Source organism: Saccopteryx leptura, chromosome 1 (assembly GCF_036850995.1).
Source record: "Saccopteryx leptura isolate mSacLep1 chromosome 1, mSacLep1_pri_phased_curated, whole genome shotgun sequence".
In the NCBI taxonomy this organism is placed as follows: Eukaryota; Metazoa; Chordata; class Mammalia; order Chiroptera; family Emballonuridae; genus Saccopteryx; species Saccopteryx leptura.
This window is the reverse complement of record NC_089503.1, coordinates 195695005-195707589: the sequence shown is the minus strand read 5'-3', so window position 1 is coordinate 195707589 and position 12585 is coordinate 195695005. Positions and strand designations below refer to the sequence as shown.

At 47.4% G+C, this 12585-nt stretch overlaps 1 protein-coding gene across 49 annotated transcripts in view; it reads right to left on the bottom strand.

Moving 5' to 3' along the window:
* The window catches only part of ANK2 (ankyrin 2), a 380102-nt gene that overhangs the window by 119965 nt on the left and 247552 nt on the right, over positions 1–12585 (bottom strand). For all 49 annotated transcript variants that reach the window (XM_066383813.1, XM_066383817.1, XM_066383818.1 and 46 more), the window contains 2 exons: positions 8901–8999; positions 6744–6842 (listed from right to left, as the gene is read on the bottom strand). In XM_066383813.1, the coding sequence (XP_066239910.1) occupies positions 6744–6842; positions 8901–8999 (198 nt within the window). The remainder of the gene's footprint in view (positions 1–6743; positions 6843–8900; positions 9000–12585) is intronic.

The following is a 12585-nucleotide window of genomic DNA, read 5'->3' as shown; positions in this document are numbered from 1 at the left end:
AGACTCCCGCCCTGGCCGGTTGGCTCAGCGGTAGAGCATCGGCCTGGTGTGCGGGGGACCTGGGTTCGATTCCCGGCCAGGGCACATAGGAGAAGTGCCCATTTGCTTCTCCACCCCCCCCTCCTTCCTCTCTGTCTCTCTCTTCCTCTCCCGCAGCCAAGGCTCCATCAGAGCAAAGATGGCCCGGGCGCTGGGGATGGCTCCTTGGCCTCTGCCCCAGGCGCTAGAGTGGCTCTGGTTGCAACAGAGCGACGCCCCGGAGGGGCAGAGCATCGCCCCCTGGTGGGCGTGCCGGGTGGATCCGGTCGGGCGCATGCGGGAGTCTGTCTGGCTGTGTCTCCCCGTTTCCAGCTTCAGAAAAATAAAAAAAACTGAGACTCCCTGTAAGAGGAATGAACTGAAGACATTGTGAGGTCCGGGAATACCTCACACACACAGCAGCAGGTGGAGCTCCGTGGACTTGGATATAAAAATAGGTGGGTTGCAAAATTCCTCAACCGTATTCCAAAGTCTGACTTGTCACTGGCCACTATGAACAACTGATGTGCGTCATTTCAGGTGGTTTTTTTTTCTATGACGATTACTTTACATACACATGCAAGTCTAGCATACAATCCAACATAGTGTTAGTTTGTTTTTTGGATTTTTTTCCCAGGAAAAAGTAATTCTTTCAGGTCTAAAAATGTTTTCAAAATGAGTCAAAGACCTCTTGGCCAGACAGATGACACGGAAAGCGGCACGTGCTCAGCACGGGAGCCCGCGAAGACGTTTGGTGGCACATACATTCACGTCTCTGTGTCTGACTCAGTGATTCTATCTGTTCTTTCTCCTACGCTGCTCAGTTTAGGGAAGTCCAATCAGGGATTAGAAGAAACTGCCCTATTTTCCCAGATGAAGATAGTACAGCTAAGAGCCAACCCAGCCTTCCACAGCTGAGGAGTTTTAATCCGGAGGCTGAGTGGACACCCTGCGGACCGGGCAGCTGGAGGTTAAGGACCAAACAGGAGGTCAGAGGACACAGCAGAGGCAGAGATGCTGGGACAGGCTGACCTGTCCTCATCTCACAGGCCTGGACACAGCATCACCATCTCTGAGAGGCCTCACACAGTGCCCATTATACTGCTTATCACATAGTAGGTATTCCATAAATATCTGTTAAGATGGTCAAGTGAATAAAGTAAACTAGGCTCCAAGTCCCTCATATGCCTGTGCTAACTTTTTTTTTTTAGTGAGAGGAGGGCAGGCCAAGAGACAGACTCCCGGCATGCCCAGCAGGGGGTGATGCTCTGCTCATCTGGGCCTTTGCTCCACTGCAACCGGAGCCATTCTAGTGCCTGAGGCAGAGGCCATGGAGCCATCCTCAGAGCCTGGGCCAACTCACTTGAGCCAATCGAGCCATGGCTGTGGGAGGGGAAAAGAGAGAGAAACAGAAAGAGAGAGAGAGAGAGAAGGAAGGAGGAGGGGTGGAGAAGCAGATGGGCGTGTCTCTTGTATGCCCTGACCGGGAATCAAACCCTAGACATCCACACGCCAGGCTGATGCTCTACAACTGAGTGAGTGCCTGTCATGACTTTTAAAGACGTCTTCAAATTCTTTGGCATTCCTGCATTCAAATGGAGGAGGCTCGTTCCCTCGCCATGGCCATGGGCCAGCCTAGTCGTTCACATCCCCTGCACCCATGAGGCTTAAGTCACCACCCTGCCTTGCTCTCTCCTGCCTCAGCACCAGTTCAGATAGACAAGAATTCCACCAACAACCGGCATCAACTTGCCCTGTGTGAGAACCCACCTGGGACCCGGGTCCTCCGGCATCAGGAAAGCCCTCTGGGAGCTTTTACCCAAGACAACCCTTCACTAAACCAGGACTGACTCTGAGCATCTGTGCAGAGACGGTGGTGGTTACAGTCGTTGTTTACGCCACAGAGCGTTGAGGTAACTGATTTGCAGCAGTAGCCAGCGAGCACGCCACCCAACAAAAGTTTACCCCCATGTGGCTGTGGCCCACCTCGCCGGCACACCCTCACGCTGACCGCGCTACCTCCGTTCTCTGCAGGAAAGGAGCTCACGCCCCAGACGGTATTTTCAGATGTCCCGGTCACACAGCTCTCTCCACACGCCACGTTCAGAAACCCTAAAGTTAAAACACTAGACATGGCGGCTCTTTGGTGCAGAGTCACAAGAGTTCAGCACAGTCTTCCTCGGCCTCAAATAACCAGGACAGCGGTCTGTGCTCCCAAGAGCCACACGGGGGTGCATCCTAGTAGACTAGTGGGTTGTTTTTGTTTTTTTTTACAGGGACAGAGAGAGTCAGAGAGAGGGATAGATAGGGACAGACAGGAACGAAGAGAGATGAGAAGCATCAATCATCAGTTTTTCATTGCAACACCTTAGTTGTTCATTGATTGCTTTCTCATATGTGTCTTGACCACGGGCCTTCAGCAGATCGAGTGACCCCTTGCTCAAGCCGGCAACCTTGGGTCCAAGCTGGGAAGCTTTTTGCTCAAGCCAGATGAACCCGTGTTCAAGCTGGTGACCTCAGGGTCTCGAACCTGGGTCCTCTGCATCCCAGTCTGATGCTCTATCCACTGCGCCACCACCTGGTCAGGCAAGACTGGTGGGTCTTAAGCCACATGCTGCCCTCCTCTGTCATGGTGGCAATCGACAAAGATGAAGTCTTTGCATCAGTAAGAAGGAAGGAGGGACCTGAGTCCCTAGTGTGTATCTGCCGAGAAGAAACCAGCTAGAGTCTGAGAGTTTGCAAATCACAGCTATGAACATTTATGATCGTCTATGTGCCCTTGGCCAGTGTCCTGAGAGTGTTGCACACACCCTCTTGTATCTACTGGAAGACTCCCTGACCAACTGCACAACCCAGTCCAACAGGAAAAAATAGGAATGTTTACAGAGAGCTCTGGGTTTGAATCTCACAAAAATCAAATTTCCCTTCTGATAAAGCCATTTTTTTTTGTAGGAAGGTCAGTGTTGCGATTTAGGTGTTCCCGAGCAGAATTCTTCAGCAGGCTTGTCCCAGAGGTCAGCACAGCAGAGGAATTATATTATGACTTTGATCACCATCCCAGGTACTACATCCCGTCTTCCTCTGCGTTAGCCACAAACAAGAGGTGAGCCCAAGAAGCATCCCCAAATGATCACTCAGCCTTAAGGTCAGGATGACTCAAGTTACGTCCCTAAATATATCATCAACGCACAGCTGCAGAGGATGTAAAAAATCCCAACAGGTACTAATTATAGTCACCAGACTATTTCTAGGTCCTCGGTGGGCGTCCTCAGCGCAAAGGAACACAAGATACAATGATACACTCGCTTGGTGGTTAAGAAGGCATCTTATTAATTAAAATGCTGTACAGATTTTCTCAGAGGATGTGGATTTGACAATTCTTGACCAGGTTCTGAAACAATGAGTTATTTTAATTACCTTCATCTCTCCAAAGATCCCCCATAGAGGGTTATAACTAAACCATTAAATTATGACATTAAAACAATGAATGTTCCGTATCTTTCTAGGGAGGCTCAACTTTATGGAGTATGTGCCACGTGCTCTTGTTTTATTCACAACTCCACTATTTGGGTCATTTAACAGAGAAGGCGGTCATTCACCCACATGAGGTGTGAACAAGCCTGAGCTCTGAAGGACTCCAAACTCAGTGCTCCGAGGCCACGGGGCTCCCATCCAGGAGTCAGACCGTGAGTGCTGTTTCCCCTGAAGCCATCGACTGGAGAAGAGCAACAGTCTCTGACTGGTGTCAGCAGTGGGGCTGGCCCGGCTGGCGTGATGGCCAACGTCGTGTTATACTAGACACGAGCATTCTTTCAGTTTTTTCTTCTAGTGGGTAAGATACTGAGAGAGAAGACTACTCCTCTCTAATTGTTATTTAACCTTAACAGCCCATGGAAATAAGTGGTAGATCTGTTAACCCTTGAGTTTCAACCACTGGTCTGAGGACCATTCCACCAGACATTTCATGGCAATCTGCAAAAGAGTTCACCACCCTGCTGTTGTACAAAGAGGACCTACCTACCTCCGTGATCTTACTTGAATTTGCTTATGCTCAGGGTGATTTCTGCCTTCGTGGTCCCTGAAAGAATCCTCCTGTTTTCACCTCCCCCCCCTCCAGTGTAATAGGAACTGGACTAGGAAGCCGCCCAAAGTCTCACTCTACTTACCTACCACGAGAAGCTGGTATCTGAACCCACACGGAAGTAATTCTAACCTTGCGCTCTTCCCACTACGCTGCTGCACCGTGCGCTTCAGCAGCGACTGTGACAGTGCTTTGTCCTGTCTGGGTCTGGCTTGAATACAAGTGGTCTTGAATGCAGACCACTGACCATACAGTATTCTGCTGCTTCTACCATACCCCTGCCTCCAGCTCCCCGCAGAGGAATCACTGAGAACGCACATGAACTACAGTCCGTATTTCAAGGGACTCACGCCAGTGCACCCTACTCATCAAGCTGGACCAATCTTCCTAAAAACAAGGGGTGCTTGCCTTCCTTGTCTGAACGTCCCAGTCACGCGTGCCGAGACAGTCACTTCTCATCAGCCCAGTGAGGAGGTCGGTCCCACTTGCTTGCCATGGAAGGCATCCTAGCTGAGCAGACATCCACACTACCATCTACCTCTGATCACTGCAATTAGTTTAAAATAAAGCACTTGCCAGGAAAGCTGGGAGTATCACAGTGACTCACAGAAACGACAGCATTAAAACCAAAAGGTACTTTTATCGTGTTAAAAATATATTATTTCAGTAACCCTGAGATGCATCTTCAAAATGTGCCCGCAAACCAACACCGGGGCTGCACCGTCGGGCAGGTATTCCAGAGCGTGCCAGCTGCCCACACAGAGGGCCTGGCTGGTTTTGCCAGTTGTCCCCATGATATGGCCTGTGTGAGCAGAAGAGCTAAAAGCCTTAAAAATAGAGAGAAGGTATGGACTTGATTGTAAAGCTAGGCACTGCCATTTTTACACAGTCACATAATAGATACCAAGGGTAAAGCTACACTTCCTCCCTCTTTCTGCCAGAAAAAAATACATAGCGATAAGGTTTATAGTACGGTGTATTGGGGGGGGGGGGGATCATTTTTCCGAAATTAGAAGCAGGGAGGCAGACGGACAGACTCCCGCATGCGCCCGACTGGGATCCACCCGGCATGCTAACCAGGGGGCGATGCTCTGCCCATCTGGGGCATTGCTATGTTGGGACCAGAGCCATTCTAGTGCCTGAGGCAGAGGCCACAGAGCTATCCTCAGTGCCCAGGCCAACTTTGCTCCAATGGAGCCTTGGCTGCGGGAGGGGAAGAGAGAGACAGAGAGGAAGGAGAGGGGAAGGGGTGGAAAAGCAGATGGGCGCTTCTCCTGTGTGCCCTGGCCGGGAATCGAACCCAGGACTTCCACACACATGGCCGATGCTCTACCACTGAATAGCTGGCCAGGGCCTAGTATGATGTATTTTGATGATTCTTTTATAACTTCTCTTAATTTCATTTTGAGAACACACATTTCCTGTCCTATGCAGTTGTTACTGTATGCACCCCAAGGCTGGGGGTCCCCAGCTTTCCTGTTTCCCTTAGGGTGTTTGGTGAAGTTCACGCATTGGAGTGACTTAAGCAGAATAATGTGGTTTACACATTACAGAAAGTCTACCACTAGAATGCTGATCGTTTGAAATTTTTAAAATTTAAGGAGAGAATATACTTTTACAGAGCAACACAGAACTCGCATGAACAGTGTATATTTCACAGATGTCAGTCATCCTGGAAAAACATAGTTTATCTTCTTTTTAATGCACTTACAGACAATGATGTCAGGCTGTGCACTTGTCAATTTTTCTGTTATATTTAATAGGGAGATCATAATACATGGAAAAGAGGAAGGGAGGGAAGGAGAGAGGGAGGGAAGGAGAGAGGGAGGATGGAAGGAAAGGAAGGAAGGAAGGAAGGAAGGAAGGAAGGAAGGAAGGAAGGAAGGAAGGAAGGAAGGGAGGGAGGGAGGGAGGGAGGGAGGGAGGGAGGGAGGGAGGGAGGGAGGGAGGGAAGGAGGGAGGGAGGGAGGGAGGGAGGGAGGGAGGGAGGGAGGGAGTTGTGGACCGTAAATGGCAAAAAGCCTTTGTAGATTCGAGGCTTAGCAAAAGGCTAAGTTCTCCCCCCTCCACCTCCATATTGGCTATGATGCTGAGTATTTGCACCCACTTCACTTGCTTCCTTAAGTTGCTGGAAGCAATTTATATACATGCCCTTCCTCTCACTCTTTGTTCAGATGTTGGTTGATTTCACTTATGCATGGTGGGGGATTCCTGTTTGTGCCTTGGGAGAGTTCCTGTTTTAGCCTCGGATGTGTAACTTTGTATCAAGGACTTCCTTGATTTGCATATATGGCTATATAATAAAGCAAACTGGGGCTATGGGGCACTTGGATACTGCCAACAGCATTGAAGAGTCCTCCCAGTCCCATTTTTTCTTAATAAGTGTGTTTCCTTAATTCTGGACCATTATTAGGAGCCCCGCTGGTCCGTGGCAAAGGAAGGAAGGAAGGAAGGAAGGAGGGAGGGAGGGAGGGAGGAAGGAAGATCATAGGATGGGTTAATAAAATAACTTGACTAAAACAAGTAACTGAAGTATTTCTAGTAAATTTTTCTACCAAACAGCTGGCTAAAGGCCTTAAACCAACCCCACAAAGCTGTTCTAACTCAAATCCACCTACGCCGGAGAGAATTCTGAACATGATACCTGCGACTGGGCGTTGATGTTGGCTCCTTCCTTCACGAGCACTTTGACGACTTCCGCTTGTCCCGCCAGGGATGCGATGTGAAGAGCCGTGTTCCCCTTCTATTTTGAAGAAACACAGCAGACCATGTTAGCAGTTCCCAAACTTGGCAGAAATCAAAACGGACAGGCATTTCAACTCTGCTGGTCGTTTCCAGTGGTTAGGACTTGTCATTCTGTCAGGATAGTGGCTGGTCTTGGGAAGGGGTCCTTCATTCACTGTCAAGACACAGACCTTCCCACGGTGTCTTCCTTTCCTGTCCTGGTTTCCGTGTCATGTGAAGAGCATGGACAGGCTGAACTGTGACTGGTCACTTACATACTTTTGGGAGGGCTCAGCTACCTCCTCTTTAAATGAGGATCTTTAAATTAGTTGTTCTTTTTCCCTGGATCTAAGATGCTACAATTATAATCTAGGATTAAAAGGGAACCTATATTTCAAAACATCAATAGAGTTTTTAAAGCAAAGGAAAAAAAAAGTGACCATCAAGACTCAAGCGACCAAGCAGCGGTTGGTTGAATGAATATGTGATGTCGCTATGGCAACTCGGGGGAAGCAAGTAATTGAATAGATGTTCAAAATGATGTTCTTGAAACATTTGTTTATTTGCTAGGGTGAAGAAAAGTATTAATGAAATGCTCTTTATGTCCAAAGTAAAAAACTGATTGCATACTGTGAACTTAACATCTTAACTTCCACGGAGCTGTCAGAGTCTTTTGTTTCTAAGTTTCTCTGTTGTGTACCCTGCTGCGAGCAGGGCCAGTCTACACTCCAGCACTCACGCGTGAGGTGAGGGAAGCCCAGGCTAACTGACTCTGTCCCCAGTGTCCTCCATGCCCCCTCTGTCTTTCTGATTAGAGGAATGTCCCAGCTGCAGGCTTGAGTGCCTACCCCTAACCCCCTCCCCCAACCCCTACCCTAACCCTAACTGCAACCTCTCCCTGCATCTCTCATATCCATGGATGGTCACACTCCAGCCGGGGACAGCAGGCTGATTCAGATTGCCTACTGTTTCCTTCCAAATTGAAATTTCACCTTCTGATGGCAAAAATTTGATACTTTTTAAAACACCTGTTGTTGCTGAAATGACTCCCCAACAGCAAGGTTCAAAGGCATCCCAGCAAAAAGCAGAATCAACAAGGAAGCCAGTTGTTAGCACACCGCACACTCCGTAGGTCTGCAGCAACAAGTCCACTTCCCTTACACAGTATAGTGACAAGATCTCATTTCATTGTAATGACTCAATCCATGATCCAAACTCTCTTTTCTATTAGAGTATCAAGGATTCTGTATATTTTCTTACTGAGTCAAGTAAATACATTTAAAATATATATTTATAACAATTTTTTTTTTTTTTTTTTTCATTTTTCTGAAGCTGGAAACAGGGAGAGACAGTCAGACAGACTCCCGCATGCGCCCGACCGGGATCCACCCGGCACGCCCACCATGGGGCGGCGCTCTGCCCACCAGGGGGCGATGCTCTACCCATCCTGGGCGTCGCCATATTGCGACCAGAGCCACTCTAGCGCCTGGGGCAGAGGCCAAGGAGCCATCCCCAGCGCCCGGGCCATCTCCGCTCCAATGGAGCCTCGGCTGCGGGAGGGGAAGAGAGAGACAGAGAGGAAAGCGCAGCGGAGGGGTGGAGAAGCAAATGGGTGCTTCTCCTGTGTGCCCTGGCCGGGAATCGAACCCGGGTCCTCCGCACGCTAGGCCGACGCTCTACCGCTGAGCCAACCGGCCAGGGCTATATTTATAACAATTTAAAGCGTGAAAATGACTGGTCCCGTTTTACTGAGATGTTTACTACATCCATTTCTTTTTAAAAAATGACTTAACCCTAGGAAAATTAGGTGCTACTATCTACAGAGAATTAGAGTTATCGGGTTTCTCTGTGAATTGAAGGAAAAATCCAAATAGCGGAAACTCGACATACAGAATCCAGTGTCGTGTCTGATATGTCCCTAAATAAAACAGTCCAAACCCTGCAAGGTGGAACAGGAAGGGCTTCCATTTAAGGCCTGCTTTGTTAAGTTTCCTGGTGTTGCAGCAAACCCCCGAAAGGGACACCCTGGGACAGAAGCCCCACATCACTTCCCCCTGCCCGCGGGAGTGACCGTTACCTTGGTGGCGGAGTCCACGGCTGAGCCCCTGCCCAGCAGCTCCTGCACCAGCCCCACGTGGCCTTCCTTGGCAGCCAAGTGCAGCGCATTGAGTCCATTCTAGAGGAGAAGAAACAGGGTGTCAGACGCGGGGAAAGAGGAGGGGACAGGCGTGATCCTGAGCACATTTACAGCCGGAAGTGGACAGACTCGCCCGTCCCAGGGTTCTCCTCCTTTCTACGTTCAGAGATGAATTTCCGGTGTTTCTTATTCAGACAGGCAAAGAGGTAACTATTCTTGGAAACGGGCATGTGGCCATGGCATGTAAACACAAACTTTTTTTTTTTAACTATGATAGGTCTAAATACTTTCAGACTGAGAGAAAAGAGCAACTCTCTATCATTTACTGTGCCAGCCAGAAATAAAATGCTGCCAGCTTTTCTAGATCATAAGACAACTTTAAATAAGTCTTACTTTGTAAGGAATGGGAGACACACACACTCGGCAATGGCAATATTGCACTTAAAAGACATTGAGCACTATGTCACTAATTTTTTTGGCATTCTTTGATTTTAATTTATTTTATAATTTCGAAAAGTCCTATAATATCTGGTTCCCATCTATTTAAGTTCCTAAAAATAGCAGTTACTCAATATAGCATTGAAAAACTCACTGAAGCCTGACCTGTGGTGGCGCAGTGGATAAAGTTTCGACCTGGAAATGCTGAGGTCGCCAGTTCGAAACCTTGGGCTTGCCTGGTCAAGGCACATATGGGAGTTGATGCTTCCAGCTCCTCCCCACCTTCTCTCTCTGTCTCTCTCTCCTCTCTCTCTCCCTCTCTGTCTCTCTCTCTCCCTTTCTCTCTCCTCTCTAAAATGAATTTAAAAAATTTAAAAAAAAAGAAATCTTAAAAAAAAGTTAAAAAAAAACAACTCACTGAAGATTTCAATAAATCTGACATCTACATATCTTGACATACAATAAGGAGAGTCCTTGGTGTATGACAAGTTTCCTGTTTGTGGTGATTGTACAACTTAGACTGAATGATTTTCTTACAGAGAATAAGTAAAACTCAGGCTTTTATAATTTACTCACAATCCTCTGCGTCCCAGTCCAACAGTCTATCCACTGCACCACCTCCTGGTCAGGCTGCAGAGAATCTTGTTTATATTTTTTACTAGACTCAAACATTGGTAAAGAGTCATCAATCCTTTATTACTTAAAACAGGTGCTCCAGACTGGTCTGAAAGTGATGTCAACCGTAACATTCTGACCGTCACTTTCGACGAATTTAAAATAGAAGGGCTTGAAGCTTCCGATGTTTAAAAGATATAAGACTGGCCCTGGCCGGTTGGCTCAGTGGTAGAGCGTTGGCCTGGCGTGCAGAAGTCCCGGGTTCGTTTCCCGGCCAGGGCACACAGGAGAAGCGCCCATCTGCTTTTCCACCCCTCCCCCTCTCCTTCCTCTCTGTCTCTCTCTCTTCCCCTCCCGCAGCTGAGGCTCCATTGGAGCAAAGATGGCCCGGGCGCTGGGGATGGCTCCTTGGCCTCTGCCCCAGGCGCTAGAGTGGCTCTGGTCGCGACAGAGCGACGCCCTGGAGGGGCAGAGCATCGCCCCCTGGTGGGCGTGCCGGGTGGATCCCAGTCAGGCGCATGCGGAGTCTGTCTGACTGTCTCTCCCCATTTCTAGCTTCAGAAAAATACAAAAAAAAAAAAAAGATGTAAGACTTTCTTCAGTAAGTGACTGACACCTGAAGTGGGAGGGTTTAAATATAAATACATTCTCACTCTCCAGAGTCAACAGCGTCTGCTCAGCGGAAAGCCCGCAACTTCCTACACATCAGACCATTCGGACACTGGACTTCCTAGGGTTTGTGTTTCCAGAAGTATTCACAAAACTTTTCTAAAAATTAACAAAGGCAAAACAAGATACTATCTCAACTAGAATAAAGCTGACACGATGTAAAACTTACAAAGTTCAAAACCATATTTATATTTAAATGAAAAAATTTCAAAATAGTCATCTTAGTTGATTCCACGGTTCTCTTTTCATGAATTCAAAATATAGCTGACTTCATTTTCTCTCTCTCTCACACACACACACACGCATTTAAATCCACATTTCCAAAAACTGACCAGCTTTCTTCTCAATTAATTATAAGGCTGAGGCTTAAGTTAAAAAAAAGAAAATGTATAAGGAAACAAACAGTGCCTTTTGGGGGAACACACAGATTCCACAACAAATTGCTACAATGTATGTGCACTGTACTGAAAAGCTGATAGAGAATGAGATTAAAATCATCTATGTAAGGGAGCAGTCAGCAACCAGACTCCATCCCACAAACAAATCAAATTCAGGATCACGTGCCTTCAGGATTTCTTCAGCACAAACACCTACTGAAGCTAGAATGCTCATTAAAGGCACGGCCGAGGGGGTGGAATTCTAGGTGTAAATGCTGTCGATTCTTAACCTGCCTTCTTTTAAAATGCCATGAAATTGGGCCTGACCTGTGGTGGCGCGGTGGATAAAGCATTGACTTGGAATGCTGAGGTCACTGGTTCAAAACCCTGGGCCTGCCCAGTCAAGGCACACACAGGAAGCACATAAATGAACAACTAAAGTGAAACACCTATGATTTGATACTTCTTGTTCTCTCCCCTCCTCTCTCTGTAAAATCAATAAATAAAATCTTTAAAAAATTTTTTTTAATAAATAAAATGCCTGGAATTGGGACCGCCATCATATCACTGAATGTGTGCCCTCTGGTTGTCAGAAACAAGACAAGTACGTTCTTTATGCTGATGTTCAGTTTTAGAATTTCTAACCAAAAATGGATTTCATTGGCAATTGAATAGGTTGTTTAATGGTTAGCAGAAAAAAATTCCACTCTGCCTCGACTTGTTTTTATGCTGGGAATATGAGCTAGCATACAGATCAATCCAAAGTGGGGAGTGATTACTGATTGCATTCTGGGTATGCCTCAGCCAACTCTGAGAATCTGCTTTGCAGGTAAGCCGTGTGGCGAGTCCCTCGAGTCACATTCCTAAAAAATCCAAATTTCTCACAGGAGCCACACCAGCAATTCTAACTCACCATCGTGGGTTAGGAATGTTTCCGTCTTTCAGTGAAGAATGCTTTGTTGTGGCTTGTTCGCTACTTTTCACTTTGTGGGTAGGTGGGGGGGTAGTGGCGGGAAGGAGGCAGGCAGGTGGAACTGGTCACCCCTTTTATAGTTGTTGCAAACCTCAGGCAGCTTCTAGTACCAGCCCAGTAGTGCCTCCCACACACAGGTCCTTGTCACATCAAACCATAGAACATGGTTCGTGTCTGCGTTTCCTAGCACACTCATCATGGCAGAAGAGCCTTCTGAGAGAATTCTTCTTTAACAGAAACATGAGCTGTTCTTTCTCCTCAGTTAACATCAGGGTGGACATTCAGTTTTATCACAAGAGAGCAAAATGTGTCTGAAGCACGCTCTCTCTGCTCTACGCAGCACGGGCTTCACTGAATTAGGAAGTATCACTGCCGCGTGCTTTTTATACAGGCGAATGTAAGAAATGTCCCTTTGAACACTGCAATGAGAGCACGTATACCACAGAATGTCCCTTGATACCTCATCATTTAATTTGCATTGTAACCCAGTGACGTACGATTGAATGTCCAATTATCTTATGCAAGAAATCAAAGAAAAACTGCCACTTTCTGA